The sequence below is a fragment of the Seriola dumerili genome, unplaced genomic scaffold, assembly GCF_002260705.1.
Source record: "Seriola dumerili isolate Sdu_G_001 unplaced genomic scaffold, Sdu_1.0 BDQW01000002.1, whole genome shotgun sequence".
Lineage (NCBI taxonomy): Eukaryota > Metazoa > Chordata > Actinopteri > Carangiformes > Carangidae > Seriola > Seriola dumerili.
The window spans coordinates 1,948,378-1,974,237 of NW_019174257.1; the positions used below are offsets into that span (position 1 = coordinate 1,948,378).

At 39.7% G+C, this 25,860-nt stretch overlaps 2 protein-coding genes across 2 annotated transcripts in view; one reads left to right on the top strand and one right to left on the bottom strand.

The window, feature by feature from the left end:
- Positions 1-1,510: 1,510 nt before the first annotated feature.
- ccdc181 (coiled-coil domain containing 181) lies at positions 1,511-6,847 on the top strand. The gene is made up of 6 exons (XM_022738417.1): positions 1,511-1,658; positions 3,062-3,172; positions 3,600-4,595; positions 4,751-4,897; positions 5,752-5,915; positions 6,521-6,847. Exons 2-6 carry the CDS (start codon positions 3,071-3,073, stop codon positions 6,690-6,692), a joined length of 1,581 nt encoding a protein of 526 aa, XP_022594138.1. The 5' UTR covers positions 1,511-1,658; positions 3,062-3,070; the 3' UTR covers positions 6,693-6,847.
- A 1,733-nt stretch (positions 6,848-8,580) lies between these two features.
- p3h2 (prolyl 3-hydroxylase 2) overlaps positions 8,581-25,860 on the bottom strand; it is a 54,171-nt gene continuing 36,891 nt past the window's right edge. The window contains exons 2-15 of the mRNA XM_022738706.1: positions 22,348-22,500; positions 21,224-21,413; positions 16,670-16,801; positions 14,337-14,464; positions 12,415-12,504; positions 11,871-11,911; positions 11,420-11,511; positions 11,145-11,272; positions 10,856-10,951; positions 10,487-10,637; positions 9,839-9,956; positions 9,627-9,702; positions 9,270-9,410; positions 8,581-8,709 (exon numbers count right to left, since the gene is read on the bottom strand). Coding sequence (XP_022594427.1) covers positions 8,617-8,709; positions 9,270-9,410; positions 9,627-9,702; positions 9,839-9,956; positions 10,487-10,637; positions 10,856-10,951; positions 11,145-11,272; positions 11,420-11,511; positions 11,871-11,911; positions 12,415-12,504; positions 14,337-14,464; positions 16,670-16,801; positions 21,224-21,413; positions 22,348-22,500 — 1,629 coding nt within the window. The 3' untranslated portion in view covers positions 8,581-8,616. The remainder of the gene's footprint in view (positions 8,710-9,269; positions 9,411-9,626; positions 9,703-9,838; positions 9,957-10,486; positions 10,638-10,855; positions 10,952-11,144; positions 11,273-11,419; positions 11,512-11,870; positions 11,912-12,414; positions 12,505-14,336; positions 14,465-16,669; positions 16,802-21,223; positions 21,414-22,347; positions 22,501-25,860) is intronic.

Consider the following 25,860-nt stretch of genomic DNA (forward strand, 5'->3'; position numbering starts at 1 on the left):
TACTATACTGTGACGGCTTCATATCTTAATATTCTATGATGTTTTTTGATGTTTTTATGACTCATAATACTATGTTGTTTTTTCACTCTTTTTGCCATACTATACTTTGCCATTTTTTCACTTTTTTTGCCATACTATACTATGTCGTTTTTTTTACTTTTAAATCCTTACTATACTATGACGTTTTCATAATTTACTATAATATCACGTTGTTTTTTGATGTTGATATGCCTTATCATACTATGTTGTTTTTTCACTTTTTTTGCCATACTATACTAATACGTCTTTAAACCTTCCTATAGTATGACGTTTTTATGTTTTTATGCCTCATTATACTACGTTGTTTTTTTCACTTTTTTTTTTTACCATACTATACTATGTCGTTTTTTCACTTTTTTTTGCCATACTATACTATGTCGTTTTCATGCCTTACTATACTATGACGTTTTTAAACCTTTCTATACTATGATGTGTTTATGCCTTACTATACTATGACAATTTTATGACTTTTTATGCCTTACTATACTATCACGTTTTTGTGACTTTTTATTCCATACCACATTATGACGTTTTAATGCCTCCTCCTCCGTTAGTATGCCTCTTTTATGCCTTACTATACTATGAATTTTTATATGCCCTAATATACAATGACATTTTTATGCCTAAATATACAATGACATTTTTATGACTTTTATTCCTTACTATACTATGATGTTTTTGAGTCTTATTATACTATGACGTTTTTATGACTTCTAAGCCTTACTATATTATGACCTTCTTATGCCTCACTATACTATGACATTTTTATGACTTTTTATGACTCTTTATACAATTACCTTTTCATAACTTTTTATGCCTTACTATACTATGGCGTTTTCATGACTTATTATGCCTGAATTTACTCCGACGTTATTATGCCTTCTATACTATGACGTTATTGTGACTTTTTATGCCTTAGAAATAATTTTCGCTATCTGGAAAAAAGTTTTTTGCTGGATTGTCAGGTTTTGTATTATTTTATCTGCAACTTTTATCTATTCCTCCCTGCAAGAGAGGTATTAATGCACCGTAAAGGCCTTATAAATATATACATACTGTATAAATTTGTACAAATATACATAAATATGTATATCTAATCTGATCCATTTCTTTGGACCAGATCAATTTTAGTTTAATGCTTTATTTTTATAGATTGAATAACAGAAAGTAGTTAAAGTGATCCTTGTATTCAATAATACATTCATTCTCTCACGATGACATAACTGACTATTCATATGTAAAATTAACACACAGACAGTATTTTATGGTTGTAATCATATTTTAAAAGATGCTTCCAGATTTTTTTTGGAGGGTATTTGGGTGTATACCTTTGTTTACAGTATGTATATGGAGATTTTTATGGACTGTAAATTACTGCTCCCTGACCGCGCATGCGCAAGTAGTAAAGCGTGTTGTAGGTCTCTATGACGACGGGTCCATTAAACCTTTTAGGACTGCAGAGGGAGTAGAAGCAGATTATGTGCTCAGGTGTTGTTTCGCAGACTGCCAAGCACTATGTGGGCCAGTTAGATGGAGAAATAGTCACCAAACAACCTGGCTGGATGTCGTCTTTCGCCGCTTTTAACTAAACAGGAGTACTACGCAGGGAACAGCTGGTGGTGAGTTTAACAGCCTTGGTGCCTCAGTTTGTACTGCTATCTATTCCAAATAGACAAAACTTTGATTTATATGAGTCATATAGGCGTAGACTCTGCTCTACAGTTCACTGTCCTATTTATCATTTCTGTCCTGTTTATTTTTATAAACCACAGAGGTATGAAAATAAATAGGATTACACAATCTTCTTGTGTTACATCCTGCCTTGCAGCCAGTTTAACTGGATTTTACAACAGAAATGCAGATAAACTACAGTAAGCATAATCTACGTGAAAGCAGATAGGGAATATGTGTGACAAAAAACAAGCATAATAGTTTATTGCCCACCCTACAGTACTGATTGTGGTCCACTAGGTGGCAACCAAGCGCACAGTTAACCCATAAACAAACTGTGGTGTGGTGGGGCTGCTATCAATGGATGAGTTTATGTGATTCTACTTTAGCTTACATAAATTAGCCCCATCTATAGTTGGACTGAATGCAATTGGTGTCACAGTGATGAAAAAAATCAACTGTTCTTCAATGCTCTGTAACACAATAACTAAACTAAAAGCATAATTTTTGCACAATATTTGCCTTGAAATTTGGTTTATGCGATGCTATTTTGATAATCCAATTAGAGAGAACGTGATGGGACATGCTGGCCTTCGCTGTGCTGTAGAGTGTTTACTGTCTGTCAGTTTAGATTCTCAGTTACACAGGTCATAGGATATCCAACACTGCCACTCATCCCACATACATCAGTGACTCTACTGACAGGTAGACAGTACCAGATATGTACCTCTCTGGGCTGTTCACACTTTGATTAAATGAGGTCACATTGGAGTGGTAAACAACTAGGGACTCTGGTCACCACAATGTAATACAATATATATGTGTACATCAAAGTGCCGATCAATTTCGGTTAAATTTACTTAAAAATATTTATTGTAACTACTGTTTTATAGTTGGCTATTTACTATATCATGCACCTCAACAATAAAATTCATGGCATAGTTTTTTATGTAGGTAAATTTGTTTAAACATCATCACTGAAGAATATATTTCTTTGGCCATATTCACATCTCTCTTTGTTTCTTGATTGGTGGAATTTGAAGTCAGTGCTATACTTCTGGATATACCAAGATGTCAAGGTTGTCATTAGATAAACCAGACAATAAAAGACTACACACCTTGGACTGAATGTTCAATTCCTTGATTTTAACCAGAGTGGCTGAATGGTTAAAATGACGAAGACATATCTACCAGATACAAAAAATGTGAGTCTGTGGCTCTACTTGCTCTATGTTAGAGAAAACAAGATCCAGATCTGGCTTAGGACTGAGTGGCTGTTGTGACTTTTCTTAGGTCTAGCAGCTAGTGTGGCAAAAATCATACCTCCATTTTGTCTCTGATCTTCTCCCAGTGGTAGATTATGAGTGAGGTGGTTTGCACAAAGTCCCAGGAGGAGTATGAGGATGACTTTGAGAAGGATCTGGACTGGCTGATCAGTGAGGAAGGCCGGAGTGAGGACCAGGTAAGTCAGGCCTCACTGTGCAAAGTACGATTTATATGAGACCACTGGGCAGACTGATTCGATCTCTTCTTTCTGCTTTCACTCAGTTTTTTTTTTTTTTTTATCACCCTGCTTCTTTGTTTTATTCGATCTACTTACTGCAGACTGGGTGATGAATGGGTCCCTGACCCTGCTCTGTGAAAGTGTGACAGTGAATAGTGTTGAGTTACCTGACCTGGCACATCTCACTATTTGCATGTGAAACCTGCTCTGTTGACATACAGTGACATACTTTCACTGTGCCACTGCTGGATGCAATATTGATGAACACACTTACACATGGCTGTTATCACACTAGCACACCTATTACCTGCTAGGTATTGATGCTGCTCATTCATTTACATCCAAACAATGAATGCAGTGTGCCTCTTCCTTTTCCACCCCACAGGGTCCTGACTACGATGACATTGAGGCAGACATTGACAAAGAATTGGAGGAGGATGAGAAACAGCAAAGAATGAAACGAAAGGAGAGAAGCTACAAAGAGGAGAAGAAAGGCAACAAAACAGAGGAGTTAGAGGAAGATGAAGAGAGGTGGCCTTCACCTATGGAGCCCTTGGAGTATGACTCTGACAGAGACAGCCCAAATAAGTCATCACCTATAGTCCCACCTCCTCCAGGGATGGATGACCAGACAGATGAGGAGAAGAGGTACATTCTGGATAAGATCCAGCAGGCAAACCGGGAGCTGCAGGACCAGGAAGCTCCAGATATGACGAGGCGCAGGCGCCTGCATTTTAAAGAGACGCTGGTGGACCTGGTGGTGCCTCCGCTGCAGTTTGGCAAAAGCAGTGAGGTGGAAGGGGGAAACGAGAACAAGGATAGAGCAAAGGATACAGAGGTAGAGACTGAAGTCTCAGGGAAGCTCTCTGAGCTAAAACTTTCCCTGCGGGACGAAAGAGTAGGATCTGGAGGATCTGGCAGGGCTGGGGAGAGCAGTTATGGAGGGCAGGAGGTAAAGGAGGGCAGAGTCCTTGTAGAAAAAGATGGAAAGTTTGACCTGGTCAGCTTGAAAGAGGTGGAGAGTCAAGGACTTCTCCCTCCTATCACAAACAACTACAACGACTATTCCGGCTCGTCCCCACAGACTGTGAGCTCCAGTAAGATCCACAGTTCTTCCTCTTCCTCCTCTCCTCGTTCTCGTGCCGGCTCTTCCCCCTTCCAGCAGGACTTTGATCACCTCCGGGCCCCCAGACCTCCATCGCAGCCCAAGAGCAGGCCCAGCTCAGCCAGCCACAGCCAGAGAGGGAGCCAGATGAGAGGCAGCAAGCGGCGGGTGCAGTCAGCTACTGGGACACCCTTCCAGACCACCTACACCCTCTCCTCCCAACAGAAAGAGCTGCTGAACAGGATCCAGGAGAGGAAGGAAAAGCTGGCTAGAGAGGTAAGAAAGAAGTGATACAGTTGATCAGTAGTTTGTAAATTCTGTACCACTAAAATAGTACATTTATCAACAAATAACAGAATTGCATATGCATCATATTTATATTTCCACTAGTTGATAATTACTTGAATCAGGTTTTTAATCACTCTTGTCAGGCAGAGCAGATGAAACGCGAGGAAGAGGAGCAGAAGAGGCAGGAGAACGAGCTGGCATTCAAGGCCTGGCTGATGAGGAAGAGAGACCAGCTTCAGGAGGAGAGAAGGATCCAACGAGCTCAGGAGATGGAAAAGATGAATTCTAAGGTATGGCTACGAGGGGGCACACCAGCCTACTAAAACACAAAAATACACTTTATATAACTTTCCAGTTTATATTTATACAAACATTCAGAAGTAGGCCCATCAACAGTGTATGTGGGCTACAACTCTGTGGCTGGTCATTTGATTATTTTTGTTTTTCTTAGATATTAGTAATTATTTGTATTGATTAGTCAACCACTATCCTCTCAGGTTCCTGTCACTAGTGTAATTTAATTTGTTTTCTATTGAACAAGCACTAGGCCTCAAGTTCTATAACCTACAGGAGTGAAGCCTTGATTCAGAGTTTCAAAGTGAAAACATAGATATTCATAAGATAAGATAATAATACAGAATTTATTTAGGTACCAAGATGTGCTGTATTCTGATTTTAGAGGGTGCACAACATTTAACTGTCAACCTATTGTTACAAAACAGAAATAAAAATATCATCCACAATATTTTAAAGTTAACCATTACATTTTCAACCACTCTGTACCTGGCTAATATAACGCAGCATTTCATATATTCCATACAGAGTGCACAAAAACATATATTATTTAAAACACCTTTTTACTGTATTTCTTACAATACAGGTAAGGAAAAGAAACCTCTGCAGAGATTGTTTTATCTGGGGTACTGACAATGGTTTATTTGTTATACCCAGAAGAAGAAAAACTTGGCGTCTGTGCTATCATAAACAGACCAGCAATCCTACAGACTCAAACCTCACTCACATAAAATTTAAGGAAAAGCAATTTATAACACTAATCAGAGCCATTCAAAACATTGCATTATGAATGTTTACTGTTGTTTCAATTTTATTAGCCCACTACATTCATTTCTACTTCTTCACACAGAGAGACTCTTCACAGAGTGACTCGGAGGAGGCCTTCAGACTGTGGCTTCAGAGGAAGCAGGACCAGCAGCAGAAAGAGAGACAGCTGGTGGAGCTGAAGAAGCTCGAGGAGGACAGTGGTTACTTCTTACGCAGCCGCGAGGAGTGTGAACGTGCCTTCAAACTGTGAGTTAATTCTTATCCTTTTGGCTTTTTCATTCAAGGCCTGTAGTAATAAACCCTTAGATTTTTTTGATGAATTACATAACTATTATTACATTATTTTTTTGACATTTTCAACTAATTATGAAGTAACCTTTTAACCCTTTCAAATCAAATAACATCACAATTTATCATCTGGCATTTTTTACCTCAACCACTCAAATAATTACACATTGCACTGAGGAGACTCATCTTTCCTGACCTCTGTTGGCATTCAGTTGAAATTGCAGCTTAGATAAAGGTCACTTGTTGCTCAGTTGCTGGTAGAACCTACTGTCCTCATTCAGTGAGCAGGCAAAAAATCCCAGCAAGTGTAGGAGGAGAGAGTACTTACAGAAATTACTGAAATGACCCACTGGTCACAGGCTCAGGGCCCAAAGGTCCACAGGGCCTCGGGGCTGGAGGCTCTTTTGAAGTGGCCGCTTGTAGTAATACTGAATACTTATACTAAAAGTGGGCTTTTACATTTCTGTGCCCAGGTATTCAATGTGATCTGGCAATATTTCACTTTATATTCTAACATTAAATTTGGTATCAAAACCATTTGTTCTGACATTGTCCGTCCTCAGGTGGGTGAGGCGAAAGCGGGCGGAGAAGCGAGCAGAGCAGCAGGCGGCTCGAGAACGCTCCCGCAGGTTAGTGCTGGAGGAGCGGCGAGCGAGACGCATGCGGGACCTACTGTGTACTGTCAATGAAACCAAGCCATTCAGATTCACAGAGCAGCTGGCCTACCGCTTCTGAACCGCACACACCCACCATGACCGCTGAGTTCACACAGCATCACCTGAAACTGGATTAGAGTCCATTCAGATGCTACAGATCTGTTCATTTAATTACAGTCTGGACAACACAAGACTTGGTGTGAAACATAATACATACATTATTCTGTCTGTAGTTGTTGCTAGGGTTTTGTTTTAACCTTTCTATTTCTTTGCTGTTAAAGCACATTTCTTAAAAACAGCTTACCACAGTGACCTCTACTCAGTGTGAAAAATATGTGTGATAGGTGAATGATTTTTTTTTTGCTGTATTTACAGGCAGGTGCACTTTAATTTAAATGGAGCTCTTAACAAACTGCAGTGATGTGCAGCTTAAATACAAGGGCAGAACCATTTCTTACTGTATGCCTTTGATCAGAGAGTATTTGGTTACATATATATAATACAAGGATACTTTACTTTGTAAGAGGTTACATGAACTGATTTAACTGTAAAGGAAATAAATATATATCTTTAAGAAGAAACTACTGTTATGAATAATATGAATAAAAGAATTTTTCAGTTTTAGTTGAATGAATGAGGTTAAATGTTATGCAGTAAAACATGAAAAAATAAAACAAAAACACACAATTGAATATAGATTTAGAATATTTTTAATTTATAGGCATGTACACATACATTTTTGTTTGCTACAGCATTTCAAAATAAAACATCAGTGAAACAAAAGTGGCCAACCTCATAAAACGACAGGATTAAGTTTCCGGTTAGCATTTTAAATCTATGCAGAAAAACAAAGCTACTCTTTGTTTGTTTCTTTCCGTTGGATTTACAGTGCACGACTCGGCCTATCATCTGTATCATCAACACAAATATCAAGAAATAAAAGACCTTAACAAATATGTATTCCTTGAAACAGGAATGATTGACATCTTTTATGAATAAAAGTTCATCATATTAAATGCAGACAGTTACAACTGCAGCTGTCTATTATTAAAAACCCATAAATAAAAGTAAAACATAAAACGTACATACACACACACACACACACACACACACACACACACACACACACACACACACACACACACACACACCACGTCCTCATGTCAGTGAACATGTAAACCAGTATTCTGCTCTGTGTGCCCAGTTAGGAGAGGAGTGATTTATCACAACAAAAGGAAAAGTGAACAAAGTAGTGACAGAAGACATTTTCAGTTTCAGACTTGACACACAGAGGACAGAGTGCATGATCATTAAATATTCAGCATATTTCGAACATATCTCTTTGTTATTTTTTTTTTTAAGAGTTTTTTAAATGAGTGTTATTTGAGACTCAGAGATACCCAAATTAGAAAAAAACAGTGCACTGCCTACTTTGAAAATAATTATTACTGGCACGGAAAAAAATAAAAATAAAATAATAATAATAGCATATGTAACAGTATCATTTGTGAAGATCAAATCTAATGTTATCTTGAACTACTGACCAGTGAAATTAAGCTATTTTTTAATAAGTGTACATTGTGTTTTTGAATAACGCCCACTGAATACTTTGACCAGAATAAGAACAAGTAAAACCCAAAGCAGAACAGTGTCTGCTGTTCTTCTCTTTGGCTTCTTCACAGTTCAGTGAGACAACAGGTAGAAACAGTCTTCAGAGGAAACACCAAGTACAAACAAGACAAAGTGAATCAGACTTTTTCTTAACCCGAGGCTGTCACTGGAAGGAAAGACAAAGAACCAAAGGTAAACTCAAGTACTGGTGTGTAAAGAAACATGAAACAAAACAAACATACGTCACAAAAATGTCAATATTATTGATCTTGCACTTCAAACAGTACAAAAATAGAAATGTTCTGATCCAAAGGTCATTCAATAAATAGTTAAAATATATAGAAGGATTTGATTTTGGGGGGAGGGGGGGGGCAAAGCTGTTTTTTCTGCTTCTACAGTTCATCTTTAGGGTTAATGCTGAGGCCCTGTCCCCACACAGACTGTGTGTCCAATGCCTGGATCACCTCATCCGCCTGCAGTCTCTCCTAGGGAAGAAAAAATAAATAAATAAAAAAATAAGGGAGAAATGAAATTAAGGAACATCTGGAATAGCAAAGGATAAAGAGGAAAAATGAGTTTGATTTTCAAGGAGAAAAGTTTTAGGCATTCCTTCCGTTCAAATTAGTCAATGTGATGTGGAATAACAATTTCAAGTCTCTCACCAGTGTTCAGAACTAACATTAGAATTTGATTTGGGCACACAGTGAATCTATGGCCTCTTATTTATATAGGAAGGGAATATCTCTGCCATGTTTATGATTTGAAAAGATAAGCTTTGATTATTTAAAGCTGCCTTGTCCAGATGATTGAAAGGATCAACAAGGCTGCCCTGACGGCTTAAGGAAATTATGTACGCAAATCTTTGTCTGATTAAAGGAAATTCCCTTCATAGCTCACAAAAATTAAGAACTAATAATTGGAACTATAATGATAACAACAACTTGTATTTGAGCCAAAACTGGAATAAAAATTAAGATGAACTTAGAGTATGACTATTACTCAGGGCCAACACTGCTGGAAAAGTACTTTAAATACAGGCGTTTACCAGTTCTCTGAAGAGTGGGTCCAGGGTGAACCACAGAGCCACAGCACACCTCTGCCCGCTGGTGACGGCCTTCACGCCGTGTGGATTCTCCCCTCCTGATGAGAAACCCACCATCCTGCCGCACCTGGGCTTCACTGATGCCTGGAGAGGATGAAAGTGATGACTGTTATCTTTGGTATTGGTGCATTGACTTGTCCTGCCAGACGGTCAAATCCCAGCTTTTTAAAAAATACACTGTGACTGTAGTAAATTGATAATTAACCTGCATAAATATAAAGCATACAGAATGGCCCCGCACTACAGTAACCAGAGCCATTTTCAAATATCTCATATAGAAGCAAATGTGAACCAGCTTACTGTGACTGTTTTAGCATCCATTTCTGTGAATATGAACTCCCCTCCTTCGAAATCTCCATTCAGATACAATAGTGCACTGAAAAAAAAAAAAAGAAAAGTAAAGGTCAACACAGACTCAACATTAAATGAAGGGATCTGATAGTGACCATTGATACATGTAAAACAGCAGCAGCAAAGTATATTTTTTTCTTTTATGTGGCCTCATACTGTACCTGTAGTCTCTGTATGTGTATGCTGGTGGTTCCTTCCAGCATTCATTGGCCTCGGGGTCCAGCAGACAGTTGTCAGCATGGATGGGATGGCTCAGGTCATTCCTGTGGTCTTGCTGGCCTAAAAACAACAAAACAACAACAAAAGGCACAAAAAGCATAAATACATATCTATACAGAAAATAATAGTTCAGTGTTTTCCCTCCCGGATATTATTATTATTATTATTATTATTATTATACTACAACTATTTACCACTACCCTTTCATATATTATGTGTAATGTGAACCATCCATGAACCAACCATGTGTTCCTTATGTGAACCATCAAGGATAGCAGGGACGTTTATTAAATCTACTGTTGGTGCATTGCAGTGTCTCAGTGTCTTTCCTTATCAATCAATAAATCAAACTTTATTTGTACAGCACTTTTCATACAGGTTAGTGCAGTTCAAAGTGCTTCACAGATGACTGATAAGCTAAGAAGAAAAGGACAAATCAAGTAAGTAAGTGACAATGAGATACAATAAAATAGATTTAAAAATGACATAAGACTTTGCAGTTGAGCTCATTTTCCTTCACCCTCACTAGGAGTATCGGTTAAAGACATCATATCATATGGTAAGTATGTCTGTGTTTGTGTGTGAGTGACCTGTGATGGCTGTCCGGCACACCAGGTGTGTGTAGGAGAAATGCAGGGTGGAGTTGAGCAGGAAGTAGGACTCAATGATGCGTCTCGCTCGCTCACTGATATCGTAGAAGAGGCGAGCGCTCCTCATTGGCACTCTGCCCTCATAGCCATACTGCAGGGAGGAGGAAACAAAGACACTCTAACATGCTGTCCAACAATAAATCAATTGATCAGCTCGATTGAATAATGACTTCTAAGTTTTAGATCCAGCATTTGTCCCCAACTGATTATCAACTGCAGGCCCAAAATGTGTGAGAGATACTAAACAGTATGTTTTTTTTAACATTAAAGAAAATAATTAATTAAGATTATGTTTAGCTGTTAGTGTACCTGCAGGGTTTTAAGCACAGTGGCTCCTTCAAATTTCTCATTGGGAGTGTGTGGAGACATCCTCCCTCTGTAACCGTCTCCTGCCATGGTGACAGCCTGGAGGACAAGAACACAGCCAGAGTTCAGCTTCAAGTACACACACTGAACTTGACTGTCAGGTGTGATTTTCAGATCTGAAGAGATGCTAAAGCTTTCAACCAAAATAAAACATACACAACAAGTTTTATTGTTGTTCATCACAATTCCAGTGATTAAAATCCATCTTATTAATTTTGTGTAATGGCCTTACATGTGCCAGGTGCCTGAGCTCTGCACACTCCTCCTCAGATATAACATGATCCAGCAGCACCCGCTGGGTCCCGTTCAGTGCTGCAGAGTTCTGCACCAGCTGCACGCTTTCATACACCAAGGGGCCACCTACACAGATCACAGAGCAGCATTTAAAGAATGCAGCATGTTATGTCAACTATGGTGCGCAGAGAAGATTTAAATGAACACTAATGACTTAACCATAGCAGTTAAACTCCCCATTCCCCTTCAGCTCTGGTGGCAGTGAGGATTTACCTTCATTGAGTTGCTGTGGAGCAGCAACAGTGACGTTCCTCTTCTCTGAGATGGGAACATACTCCATCCATCCGTCTGTACCGGAGGGAATCCTGACAGAGCAGAGAACAGGAAATATATTTTTGTTGTGCGGGGACGCAATCATGATTTCAATCTTTAAACTCGCAATAAGTAATTTTTTGGCCACTTGGAGACAGTGAGACAAAGCTGTGAACAAAACGCTGACATATTATCCCCCTTTGAGTTAATATGGTGAACTTGCTAAAACAGTTGCTTATTTACACATCCAGCAGATAAAGAGCAACCCCCCCCGCCCTGCTCTGATTAGACATCTGATCTATTGTTGGTATAAAAGTATTGATTATAGCTTTTACCATCTGGATATACAGGAGGAAAGCAATGACAGGGGAAACTTGTTTTACAGTTTTACAGTTGCAGTGATCTTTTTTACCTGTTTGAGTCGTCTCTTCCACCCGTGCTGCTCCAGTAATTCTACAAAAAAAGAAAATGTTTCTTTCATACTTTCAAAAATAAAAGTAGTAACAGTAAATATTTACATCAATGATACACCAGACCAGAGGTGCTAATTTGACTAGTATATCCCATTATTTGCGCTAGAGGTAATTTTATAAATGCTGTGTACAAAAAAAAGTGAAATATGCCATGTTTGAATGTGACCAGCAGGGGTCGCTGTTGAATGAGAGGACAGTGGTGCAGAGCAGATGTGCCAGACACCTGTTACGCTGGTTGGAGTCAGCCGGCAGCAGGGCCACACTGAGACTGTTACACACCCAGCAGGAGATCTGCTCTGCATCAGAGACATGTGGGCTGGCTTACCAATAACCGCCCGTTAAATTACACAATCACTTTTCATTTCAGGGTAAAAACTGAGGATTAAAGGGCACTGGTCTGTCAATAAGTCACAGTCCACTTTGAGTTTTTAGTTAAACATGAGTACGGAACAGCAACACGCTGAGATAAAGTTGTATTCTCACCCCTTCGGTAAATTCAACACCCATTGTTTTGCTGCCAATCAGCAGCAGCTCCAGTTCCTGTTTGTGCCTCCTCAGGTACCATGCAGCTTTCTGTGAACACAAACACACACACCAAAGGTCCATGGTAAACAATTTCCTTAGTTGCTAAGGTGGCATGCTTTTGTGCTTGAGAGATATTAGCAGGAGGAAAATAACTCTAGAGAAGATATCACACCTTAGACACATCTTCATTTTACATCATCTTCACTTTTTATATATGGAGCTTTGTTTTGAGTCACAATCATTTTCATTTTCTCCTCTTTGCTCTTTTTTTGGAAGTATTTTCTGTCTTTATCTTTCATCTTTAATATTTTGTCTTTTTTGTACACCTATAAAAAGCAAGGCTTTTGACAGACTCTCTCAAACAATTAAACTTTAAGGTAATTCTTTATGTTAACTAATACACTGCACATTTTTGCATCATTTTCATGCTCACTGTTACAGTAGAGACAAATGTTCTTTGAAGCCACTACTGACACTGATGTGTCAAAGTTTAAAAATTCAATAACAATATATCACATAATATGCATTCATTATACAGTTGATAATTAAACATGTCAGCGCTCAGTGATGGACTAATGATGTAATGAACACAGTTTCTGAATTACTTTAAACTTTGGTATTTGATCCAAATACACACTGATCCCAATATATCTGTAAAAAGCTCCTTTTAGCTGATTGATCTGTTGAAATCTGGTTGTGTATGGATGATTTGTCCTGTTGTATTTTTGTCTGTTTGCAAGAACAGGGTTGGAGTTGGGGCTTGAGGTCATGTGGAGTGGTATAAAAAAGAAAAGTCTTCCCTTGCATCACTCTTAATACAAATTGTTCCTGAGACTCCCGTGGGCACTCTGACATGACTTTTCCTCCTCCTCCAGTGTTCCTGAAAGGCAGGATTCTTTGGCAGGGAGGCAGCTCGGGGCCTGGCACTGAGATCTAGGGCTCTGTGAATGAGCTCCTCGAGGCTGGCGGGAGAACGGACGCAGAGAGCAGAGGCAATCTGCGGGCCAACGACTGTACCGTAAAACTGACGGGGCCGGAAAGGTTGGAGGGTGAGAAAAATGCGAGTTATGAGTACAAAAATATAAACGTGAGCTGCAACATCTCAGCTCTCAGCTTCTCTTTAGCTCAAACACACATGTGCAGTGTCACACTCGCATGTTCACACAGTCCTGCTGGGAGCCTCAATCGCTCTAATGAGTACCAGGCTTTCTAGGAAAAAGAGGTTGTGTAATTGGGACTTAAACAAGCCACTGCTGATCAGAGTTTAGGAAGGAGCAATTCTCAGTGCTGAAGACTGGGCAAATTTCATTTTCTCAGACAGGCAGACAAATATTCAGCCTTAAATGACTCAGAACGTTATGGGGCAAGGATTTAAAGATGAGCATGCCCTTCCAAAAAATGTGTTGTAAACACATTGGCACAGAAAAATTTGCCTAATACTTCCAGCTGGATGGAGAACATATACAAGTGAAAAGCAAACTTTAAGAGGCAACTCCTGCCAAGCGGCGAGTAGCAAGTTCATCCAAGAAATACAGCAAACGCCACTGCTGCCTCCTGTCTCCACATTTTCCCTCCTCCTCATTTCATCTAACTATCCCAACAACTTAACTTAAATCTAAAATGAGAACAAGTTGTTGTAGTAATTGAAGCCCTGGGAAATTCGGAGCAGCTTTTTATAAAATGTCAGACAGGCTGATTCTTTTCTATTTCTTTTCTAGTTTAAATAATTTGTAAAGCTGTGGCATGTGTAGCTGTGCTCTAAAATACAGTATTAAGTTGAATCAACAAGCCATCCATCCACAGAAACATCCTTCTTCTCCTTCTCACACTTCAAACCATCTAACCCTTTCACACCCCACGTCCCCAGAGCAGATCCTGACCTCTCGTGGTTCGCCGTTGTGTCCCAGCACCTCGCTATAGTAATCCACGTTGTCGGTCATGAACTCCTCTCCCTCGTGGAATAAAAGGTAGCTCAGCGCACACTGCAGCGCCTCCTCCAGCCTGTCCACTGCAGAGAGACAGAGAGACAGAAAGCAGTTCAAATGGTTTTTCTTCGTAGTTTACATGCGGACAAATTTAAGGAGCTATAATTATACACACACACACACACACACACACAAATATGCCAGGTGCAGTTGAGCTGCCTTGGGTTTCTGCTCATTTCTGCAGAGATGCTGAGCTATCGACTAGATGGACTGAATGACCAGTGTGAGCAAAATATGGGAAATCTATCATGGCTGACATTCCAAAACCATTACTACAATGGAGCAAAAGCTGCACTCTGACATAGTGGAAACAGCACATGTTGGGAAGGATGTTGAGAATGAAGTGAGACAAACATACATCAGGATAATACTCTACTGCCTGCCTGCAATCACACATATGTAACCCAATACACACCGTCCGCTCTTCACTGCTGCTGCTAAGCGCACACACAAACACATTCTTTATTAGCTTGTAAAGGTGCAGGGTTAACCAAAGACTTCCTGCCTTGGCTGAAGCTGAGGCAGCATATCTGCTCCTGTCAGCTGTGTTTTACCAGGTCAATAAGAGTCTGGAGATTTGAGCTCAGTCAAACAGAAAAACGTCACTGAGGATTTATTTAGGAAACTTTAGCAGCTAAAGCACAATGAGCGGCTGCTGACTGATGGCAAACGTCCAGCAGTGTGGTGTGGAGCCACTGAGGAGTGTAAAACCCAGCAGGGTCGCAGTGCTGCTGGATGTTAGAGCACTCACATTACTGATTATTGGCAAGTAGTAGCTGCCTCAGATTTCCAGTTTGGCTGCTGCAGCAAGTTCACATACATATTTTGCACAATTCAGTTTATTAAAGTGAAGGCAGGAAAAGAAAATTGAGTATTGAATTTGATGGGGCATCCTAGTATTTGTGCAGTAAAGTTGAACCGTAGAGTCAGTAACACCATAAAAATACACATTTTCAATGAGCACTCTGCGAGCACCTTTGTAGCTTTTGTATGTTTTAAACTTTTTTCAACCTTTTTCAAATATTAAGGGATGTACACCTTCAGTTTATAATCCTTAAAATGTAATTCTTGGCTGATTTTGCAACACATGAGTTCCAAAAAAACTGGTTTATTTGTTTACAGTGCAGCCAAATGAACCATAGGATAAGAGGATTCAAAGAATCTCATCGCTTTGATAAAGAAGACTAACAAAAGACATGCAGCAAAGTCATTCAAAGTGGTAATACTGAATTTCATAGTCCAGTGCATGTTTGCATAATATCCTTTGAAAACCTTGTGCGTGCGAATGCACTTTGAATCTCATGTGGTAAAGTATTGTATAAAGCAGGGGCAAAATGCAAAAGTAGTGAGTGGCTATTGATGAAAAATGTCAGCTGTAAATAATCAATATAGAAAAGTAATGAAAAAAAAATATATAAGTATATCAGTCTTTTAAGTAGGGATACACACTGAGCTGTGGACCATTTCCACTTTTACAATACTTTGACAATACACTGAGACACTCTATCAAAAAATCTTTTCGGGCTTCCATCCATTCCCACACACAGGCAAAAACGACAGACACAAACACACACCCACCAGCGGCTGTTAGGAATCACAGCCCACTCTCGGTGTGTTTGCACAGACCCAATGATCCACTTTTCTTTATCAGAGCCACATGCTCATGGGTCATTAAGTATAATCTGGTGATCTCACAACTACTCAGCACACCGTCCCTCTCAACTACACTCTGGTTTTGTGCCAACACTCTTGCCCAGAAGAGCTTTTCATTAATCCATCGACAATAAGAAACCTGAGGCTATCCATTCATTCATGTACCCACACACACACACACACACACACACACCTGACACCCCCGGCTTCAGACGGTACACACCCATATGAAAGTCATCCAGACAGATACACAAACGCACATCAGATAATATCAATAATACTGGATATGAAACTTCTAACAGGGTGTGGCTCATCGTTGAATGACTCTACCTGTCTGAAGCTCGTGTCAGCATGATCTCTTGAATGTGCATGTGTGAGTGTGTGCAAGTGTGTGTGTTTGGGCGTACGAGTTACGGGTGTGTCCATCTTCTTTGTTCATAATTACACCAAGCATACACAGTGCTACACAGTGTTATAGGAAAAATGACGATAATGAATTACGAAAAGGGCTGAATGTACGTCCAAGGGGTGTTTTTGAAGTAATCCAAAAAACATGTTGAAGACCTTCAACTTACCCTGGAAGTAGGCAAACTGAAGGTAGTCGTAGTGCAGAGGCAGGTAGTTCTCCATGGGTGAGAGACGGCCTGGTCGGGTGGCGAGATCTCTGACACACTCATGTTCACAGTGGAGCATCTGAGTGAAGTGATCTGCAACACGATAGTTGAAAATCAGTTTTTAGTTCATCAGCAGAACTTTGAGAGAATAAGTTGCTTCTTATGTTTTGCATTTGGATTCTTTAAGATGAGCGTTGTGCCCCCATCACCAATATAATTGGAAGGAGACGATTTTATTTTATCAATAAGTGACACTTCTCTAAATGCTACGTCGGAAGCTCTGCTTTTTAATTTTTTGGAAGGATGTAATGAATATTAGCAAATTGACACATTCATTCCAAAAATATCTATATCAGCATCCACCTGCAGTAAACCATATTCAACCAAAATCAAAACAAAAAGATCTTAAGCAAGCCTTGAAAAATCAGTGGTCTTTTATTCTTTTTTTATTTCTTTTTTAAACTAAAAACATATTGTCATTTGTCCTTGCAAATAACCGCATCTATGAAATAATTTAGTTCATAGTTCAGAACAGAAAATCACTGCCAGTCCTTTACACACAATTAAAATCCTGTGTGGTCTGGTGCTAATTTATGCAACGATGCAATATGGTCACCATTATATTATGGTCTCACGCCCACAGTCATTAATTCTCCTGTGGTCATCTGTGTGATATCAAAAAAAAGAAAAAAAAGCTGGAAATAATGAATTATTAAATGTCTGAAGGATCAGAAATGAAGATCGATGGAGTGTGAGAAACAAAAACTACATGAACGCCAACATGACGTGTCACTCTACACCAATTAGCTGATAAAATATTATTCGTGTAATGTTTACTATGTAGATTCTCAATAAACACAAGAGCATATAATAATGTGTCTACTGATGATACTGATGAACTGTATATAAACCAGATGCTGAGAAACTGGCCTGAAAGTTCGTCATTGGTAGAAAATGTCTCTTGTTTCCTGTTGTCCAGTTTTAGCTGAAATAAAGCCAGTCCAACATCATATGATTCCTTGTTGCTGTGAAATACATCAAATAAATGCTGTTCCCTTCATAACAGTGCAGGCCTTTCATGTCTTTGTTGCTCCTCAGGTGGTGATAGATCCTGAGGTTTGTTGATCCTTAAGGGGAGACAGATTTCACATGGTGCTACATATCATTTCCTTATGTCGAACCCCAAGAGGACAGGCAGCAGAGTGGATGATGGCACGCTTGTGTGTTTGTGTGTTGTGAGCGTGTATGTATAGTGAGGTCACTTTTGAGCAGCTGCAGCACTACCTCTCCTCACTCTCAGACACCAGAGTTGTGGTCTGTTTCAATGTCTTCCAAGAGTCTCAAGCGGAGCATGGATCTGAATTGTGTTAGGATATAATCATGGCGTAATGTAAAGCTGTTTCTGGGTCAGTGGAGCCTGTATACAAAATAGTATAACTCTATCAAATCCTTTTTCGACTCACAAAACAGAATATATTACACTCAAAAACACACATACATACATACATCTTAACACAAGTAAACATAATAATCACAGTCTCTACCACAGTGTTACTGGAAAATAACCCACTGATTGTAAGTAAAACAAAGCCCAGCCAAAACTAGTTAGCCATTTTTTCAGTGTTTTTGCAACCGGGCCATACATATTTGAGACAAAGCACACTTGTCAGCAATTAAGCTGCGGCTACTGCGCACAACCTGCTTCAGTTTCCAGAAAAAAAGGCCTGACTTGTGTTAACAAAAGCAACCCTGATCAAAACTGGTGCAAATATAAATCGCCTGCTTATCATCTGCTGCAAGTGTTTTGCTGTGGATACAAATACACATCCCTCCACATCACACATCCCGTACTGTTAAAGTCAACACAGACACCTACAGTACTGGCTCCGCACCGTGTTGTAAACAAACTAAAATGATAACACATGACATGAAATGTGAGATTAGATTAGTGCCTGTTATTTATGAAGCTCATTACGACTGCGTGACTAACACTTATAAAATAATGCAGAGGCTCTTCTCTGTAACTGTCAGTTTAATGAATGCCAGTGGTTGCTCTAGAGTTGTAGTTGTCTTACAGTGACCTCATTGAGCTGCTCTGTTCTGTCCAGGACACAGAGAGCAGCAGAGGCAGCAGAAGGAGGGAGAGAAACAGGGCTGCGGAGACTGGGAGAGATGCAGGTGTGAAGAAGAGGCAGTTAGAGCCGTGCTCCTGCATGTTTTATTCTTTTTTTTTTTTTTTACTACTGCTACTGCTGTCCCGGAGGACTTTGGCAGAAGTGGCCACTCTTTCTTAAATACACCTGCACAAACTAATGTAATCCTATTGCCATACATTCTACCTCTTGAAGCTCATTCTCTTCAGGTTTTGACATTGTCAGAAATTCACTTAGATTTCAACTGTAGAGGAGTATCTAATAAAATGGACACTGAGCATTAACTTGTATAACTTGAATACTGCTTGAAATCCAAATTTATATATATTACACAAAATCTGTCAATGTTTGTTTTATATCAATGACAATAAATGCACTCGAGCTAAAAGTATGGACTGGTGGTGTGTTTGAGTGCAAGAAGGAAGCTCTCAAACTTCCAAATAGTGTTGCATTAGTCAGACAAACAAACTCAAAAGATAAAAAAAGTAAACAGAGACACTGTGAAAACAAAAAATATTAATTAAGTAGCTTTAGCACAGAAAATATTTGCGTAGCAAAAACTTGGTTATACAAGGCTCTGACTCAGAATCTGAATGCACCGAACTGGAAAATGTTCAAATTTATTTTGTGTTTCTAACTGGACTGACTTCATGTAATTTGTAGTCAATGAGCTGAAACATGCAAAAATACCAGCATGTCCCTTTAAGAAAAGACGCCAAGAAAAAAACACTGCAGTTATCCTACTGCAGTAAGGAAACAAGGTTAAGTGAGGTCAAAGAGAGAAGAAGGAGAAGAAGAGACAAAAGAAGAGGAGGCAGGCTTGTAGTGAATCGGGGGATTTCGGGTGCACTCAGGCGGCTCTCCTGGCCCTGGTTCAGGATGTTTTCCTGGACTGTCGAGGACAGTAATGGAGCATGTCTACCAAATCCCAGAGCTAACTGTGTACAGTTCAGCTAATAGTTTTGAACAGCAGAGAATATCATTCAACACATCAGCGCCAACTGGGGCCTGCTTTGTCTTACTTTCTTTTGTTTTCTATTTTTTTATTTTTTATTATTTCATTTATTTTTAAGAGACTGTGTAAAATCTTTCCTAGCTGCGTCTGCATGTGATATACTCTAGGGACTTAACATCTTAACACTGCAATGTAGGGTTACCTATTAAAACAGTTTGATTGCACACAACACAGAAAGCACAGATGAATTTGATAAGTAAAACCATAAACCCTCAAATCTGGAATACGCTCTGAATTCTTCATTCTTTTCTGCATGCTCTTTTCCAGTTGATTTAATAATCCAAGACCCCAGTGCTGTGCTAAATCATACAACAATAAAAAAACTCACGGAAGTTTGTGGGACAAAGTCTTTCGAAATGTGCGTAGGGGACATGATGTCTGTGTTGCTTGCTTGTGCTTACTAAGTGTTCTGAAATTTTTTTTTTTTTTAACCACAGATTACACGGTATGTGCCTTGCTCAGATTTGTACCTTTGAATCTGTCCCGAAGCTTTCACAGTTTGACATTTATTTACACATTTTTATCACCAAGAAATTCAATCCAATGCAATAACAATGAAATATGAATCTCTGTATTTCTATATGTGCAGTGCCAGGAGAAGCTTGGCGACTGATGAAAACAAGGTTTAAGCTCGAGTGTGATGATCTATATTTCTTTTTAAACTATATTTTTATTTTTTATTTCAGGCCTTTTTTTCACATTAAAAAGATTGTTGTGCTCTCCATGATGGTATGCAACTTAACCACTAGACCACCAAGATGCACCCACAGTTTATATTCCTAATACATCATAATAATAAAATACATACATAAAATTAAACACAACTCACTTCTTTACGTTTTTCCATTACAAGAACTCTGCTGTACTACATGTGTTTTAAATGCTTTTTCATGTGCAACAGAATGGTTATGGACTAATAGGAACCTGCATTGATTTCATCCATGACAGTGACTCCTTTTCTCATTTCTGTCTTTCTTATTTTCTGTACATCCTCCAGTCCAAACATGACTTTTATCCCTCATCTGCCCGCATCCAGCCAGAGCCAACTTCCATCCAGTGCCAAGCCACTGCCAGGCAGATTTGATCACCTTGTGAGCATGAAGAGTTCTGTTTGGCCTTGCCTAAACCTCCCCAGGCTCTCTCAAGCACAACAAAGCCCAGCTCCAGCTCAGGGGCCATGCAGTACAGCCAGGCGCGTTGGTGGAGCAGTCACGATACTAAACGATCTCACTTCGTTCATCTTAGATTGTAAGGGACGCATCAGAATCAGGCATGTTCTGTGCTACTGGAGGATAAAACTGTTTCCTGTTGAAGTAAACACATGTTCTTGTTAGTTTTGGCTCTTACCTGATATGAGTTCATGGAGGCTGTAGCGGTAGCGGAGGTGATCGTGGCCCTCAAACCTCTGCGGCCCTTGGCATAGGGCCCGACACTCCACATCTGCTTTATAGTACTCCAGCAAAGCATCCTCAAACAGAGCGATAGCACTCTCATAGTCGCCCTTATCATACAACCTCACGGCTGCTGTGAACGAGTGCTGCATGTGGATGGAGGAGAAATGGAAGATGATGAGAAAGACTGGATCAGTATTTATGACCTTTGGTGTTCATCCTTGACATTTATACATAAGTAAATCGCTGCTTGTTTTTCTCTGAAACAGTTAAAATACTGTAAGTAAACTTGTAGCCAGCTCATAAAAGCTTTTACAAGCCCTTTGGTGCACATCAAGTTTCCTGCAGCAGCAACGGTCATTTGTTTAGAATAAACAGGAGGACAGGAAACAGTTGCCACCAAGGATTACTGCTCTCAATTGTTTTTGGATAAATCTAAAATAATGTGTGTTATATACATGAATATAGTGTCTCCAAAGAATATTTGCTTTGGACTAGAATGTTGCATACCTGAATACAAAATACAGAAAAGCTAAGTAATAAGCGAAGTCGCAGAGACACAGATAAGTTAAATTATCAATAATGTTGAAAGCTTTAATTAAGGTACAGTCGGCATGAATGACAGTTTAAAATCTTTTTAAGGTAGATTTGCATTGAGTGAGTCTTCCTACATACTCAGAGTATGTTTAATACTTGAAGATATAGAGACAAAGGCAAAAGAGAGAAAGAGCAGACAGATACTGGAGCAGCAGACAAAGGATCCAAAACTGTTTGGCATTCAGGTCTTCACCACAGCCAGCACTGAAAGGCCCAAATGAGTTTCCAGTCGTTAAATTGCAAGGGCTATTAACACAAAGGGGCCCTTCATATATGAGAACATCTGTACTTTTCCCTTTTGGAAAGAAGTGATGTAGAATAACGAGAATCACTGGCCAAAGTGCAACAGGTCATTAACTGTAGCATTAACATGTAAGAGGCCTGAAAAAGAGACAGAAAAGGGAAAAATAACTCATAACAAAAGAGGGAACTCGCTGCGTCTATTATACATTGAAACTCATCAAATCAGATATCCTGGTTTACCTGGTGAGGCCGGGCTTCTCGGTCTACAAAGTGGTCCTCCTCAACGCCCTGCAGGTCTTTGTACTGCTCCAGGTTCTGACCCATCTCCACATGTTCTGGATTAGCCTGGAAATAGGTGTGAGCTGCCGCTGCTGCCTTGTCAGGCTGCTTCAGCTAAAGAGAAGGAAACAGAGAGGGAGGGGAAGAAAGACTTTATTAGAATCAATACCAGAACAGACATTGGCACTGTGTTTTACGATTACTGTACAACTGGTCCAATAACATATAGAAGCCTTAATAGCACAAAGATGAAGCTGATGAAGTTAGTTAAAGACACGGGAGAAGTAACTGAAAGAACAAAGTGTTTGCTTAGTATTTCCTTATCTCTCCAATGCAACCTCAACAAGAAACACTGGTAGGTCAGTCTTTCATACGCATTAACTAGATTTTCACATTTGTACAGAAACAATGTGAAACATCTTCATGATTAGAAAATTAGAAAAAGTTTTGACAAAATTCATGTGTTACTCTAAGCCCACAGTTGACACCCATACAAGTCATATACTAGATTTATACCTAGTTGTGTTTGAAAAAAAGTTTCTAAATCTAGTGACAGTTAGGCTAAATTGGGAAACTCCATCTCAGTCACATGGCATTCGGCTGACCAGTCAGTCAGTCACAGACAACCTCGATTACACAGCTGGCCTCGCTTTTCACTCTGAGGCCGTTCCTGCAGAAAAAAATGAACTTTTCTTAAAATTGGACTCGTAATTCAGACTGCACTTGAAATATTGTATAATTGCTAAAGTTGGTTCATCAGAGGAAAGCAGAGCAGACTTAGAGGAACAGACTGTTCCCATGCACATCCTGTCATTAGAGAGAGCTCTCACTATTAAAGCTAAAATGATAGATGAGGTCTGTGTATTCGAATAAAATAATCGGCGCAGGAATGCTACCCACTTCCTGAGAAATGTGTCTAACATAAACACACCAGAAAAGGGACAGTTAACTGTTGATAGTAGCAGAATGGATATGAGAAACACTGAGTGGCAAGGATGTGTATGTTAATGTTAATGATGTTTGTGAGTGACACTGATACACTGCAGACCACGTCCTGTGCGAATGACCTCAAGGTTTGAGGGATGAAAGCCAGCAGCTGTCATATCTCAGTCTTCGCAGCTTGTTGACTGACTAAACACGAATGGAAAAAGTACACTCCCCAAACGATTTACCACAGAATATGTTTAAATAAGGATTTTCATACAGAAAACATAAAGTATAGTAGCTAATATGTAAAAATTGAAATGATACAAAAAGTTTTAAAAAAAAAACAGTGTATATGTGCAGTGAGAAACTGGAAGCCATAATGTACTTAGTCGTGGTCTATTTATCCACCTTATTTCCTTCTCTGCAAAAACAAATGCTGGGACAGTAAAAGGCAAGAAAACAGAAAAAGAAACTTTTAAAAAACCTTAAAGGCTTTAAGGAATATATAATTTTAAATAAATGCGAAAAGAGCTCCATTACTTTGTACTATACCTTATCAAATATTTACTTTTAGAGGCTAGCCTACATGAATATCATTGAATTTGTTTGAAATTAAAACGTGAAGTGGTCTGGAAGATTTCCTTCTCTAAACTGCATTGTGCCAAAACACTTATGTCATCAACAGCACATAAAATTTGCAAACATATTCCTTATTTAAAAAAATATATTCATAAAATGAAATCATATTCAACCGCCTTAAAACTGTGTCCAAGTGTCCATCATCATCATTCTGAGGTTTCTACCTTTCCTTTACAGCAGCTACACTGAGGCAGCACAGGTGGCTTCAAGTACAAAGCAATGAGATGTTGAAAGGAGAGGAGTCATCCCCCGTCCCCACCATAACCCACCACATCCCACTATACATCACAGCACATCAGTTAAGACGCCCTCCTTTAACATCAAAAGCAGGTGAACCACCATTCTCTGCTGCTACACAAACAGACAACCCCTGTGGCCCGGCTCAGTTCAGAGTGGAAGATTCCAGATATCTAGTGTGAGCTGGTGTCATGTAAATTTAGGGTGCTCTTTAATCCCTTAAAAACCATGTCATTTTGGTGTAACTCGACCGTGAGTGCATGCCTCGTTCCATCCAGATAAGATCCTAATCATGCTCAAGCCTCAACACGGGCAGGTTACACAATAGCCCGCACTGAATCCAGCTCACTGTGCACCTCCATGAACTCATGAAACAGAGCCTGTTGCCAGCTGAGGATTTGAACCTGCTGCCCTGTGACCTTCGTTGCATGTCAGTTCACCATTTACTCTTTCTGCCTTCATTCTCTATAGCATAGTGACTAAGAAATCATTAACTAGTGATAAAAAAGTGCAGTTATGGGGTGACGATGACTAAACTAGGCACAAAGTGAGAGGAGGGATGACGACTTGAGCAGGAAACAGTGGAGGATGACAGGATGATTGCAATAGAATAAAAGACAGATACAGAGAAGTGAAGGCAGTAAAACAGCGATCGCTCTCTCATATCTAAGTGTTTACTCAGTCGCAGTTATCTCAGAGGCATCTGACTCCATTTGTTTAAATCCTTCACGTTCCCAACAGGTGCAAACCTAAAGCAGGTCCCAGTGTTTCACAGCCTCTCTGACAGTTGAGAAGGTCAGTCCAGTCGGGCCTGGCTGACAAAAACATAACAGGCTGAGGGACCTTTCTCAACACACTCACCCCTCTGTTTGTGCCACTCAGCGATGGTTCATGTGTGTGTGCCAGGGAAGACACTTGATACAAGTTGTTCTTTTTGTATTGTTTTCATGGGGATGAGTTAGCGAGATAAAACTTGGGAATTTCCACGTATATCAAAAATTTGGGAATTTTTAGTTCATGAGTCAGTGACCTTTTTTTTTTTTTTTCCACACACCAGAACAACAAAGCGCCATGTGTATTCTATGAGGGAGGCAAACAATTTCCACAGCGTCTGCACAGCACATCATAAAACACGAACTGAACTGCTGCGATAGAAGAAGCAGAGATTCTTTCCCCCACTAACCTCCCACTTCTTTTTGAAGAATGATTCCCCCTGCCAGACAAAAATTGGGTCTCTTTCATGTGGAGGCAGAAGAGACAGGAAAGAAAAGCCCCGCCGGACATGCTTGGTTACCCCTGAAAGGCCAAAGGGTGAGGTGCATTCCTGGTCAGATCACCTGGCTGGAGCCACCGGGAGACACCCAGCGTGACTGACCAACAAGCCGGGGAGGGGGAGAGCGAGGGTGGGTGAATGGGACATATTAGGTGTTCATGTCAGTTCTTGTGTGCTCCTTGACATGTTCTATCAAATACTGTACATAAGAACTCATGAATGCCTCTAGGGGCTGGAGAACAGATGAAATGAATAATGATGCACCACATCCAAACAACATGCCAGTCAAAAGTACAAATGTGGGAAATACACGGTTTGTGTCTTAAAGGCAAAATCCCTTCTTATACATATTAAATTCGGCGTTTTGTAGGCCATCATGTTGCTTTGTAGCTTTCTTA

Bases quoted from the DNA above. Each gene is read 5' to 3' on its own strand.
- ccdc181 (XM_022738417.1), top strand. From the start codon at position 3,071: ATGAGTGAGGTGGTTTGCACAAAGTCCCAGGAGGAGTATGAGGATGAC. The intron at 3,173-3,599 runs GTAAGTCAGGCC...TCCACCCCACAG, and splicing joins AAGGCCGGAGTGAGGACCAG to GGTCCTGACTACGATGACAT. The intron at 5,916-6,520 runs GTGAGTTAATTC...GTCCGTCCTCAG, and splicing joins TGTGAACGTGCCTTCAAACT to GTGGGTGAGGCGAAAGCGGG.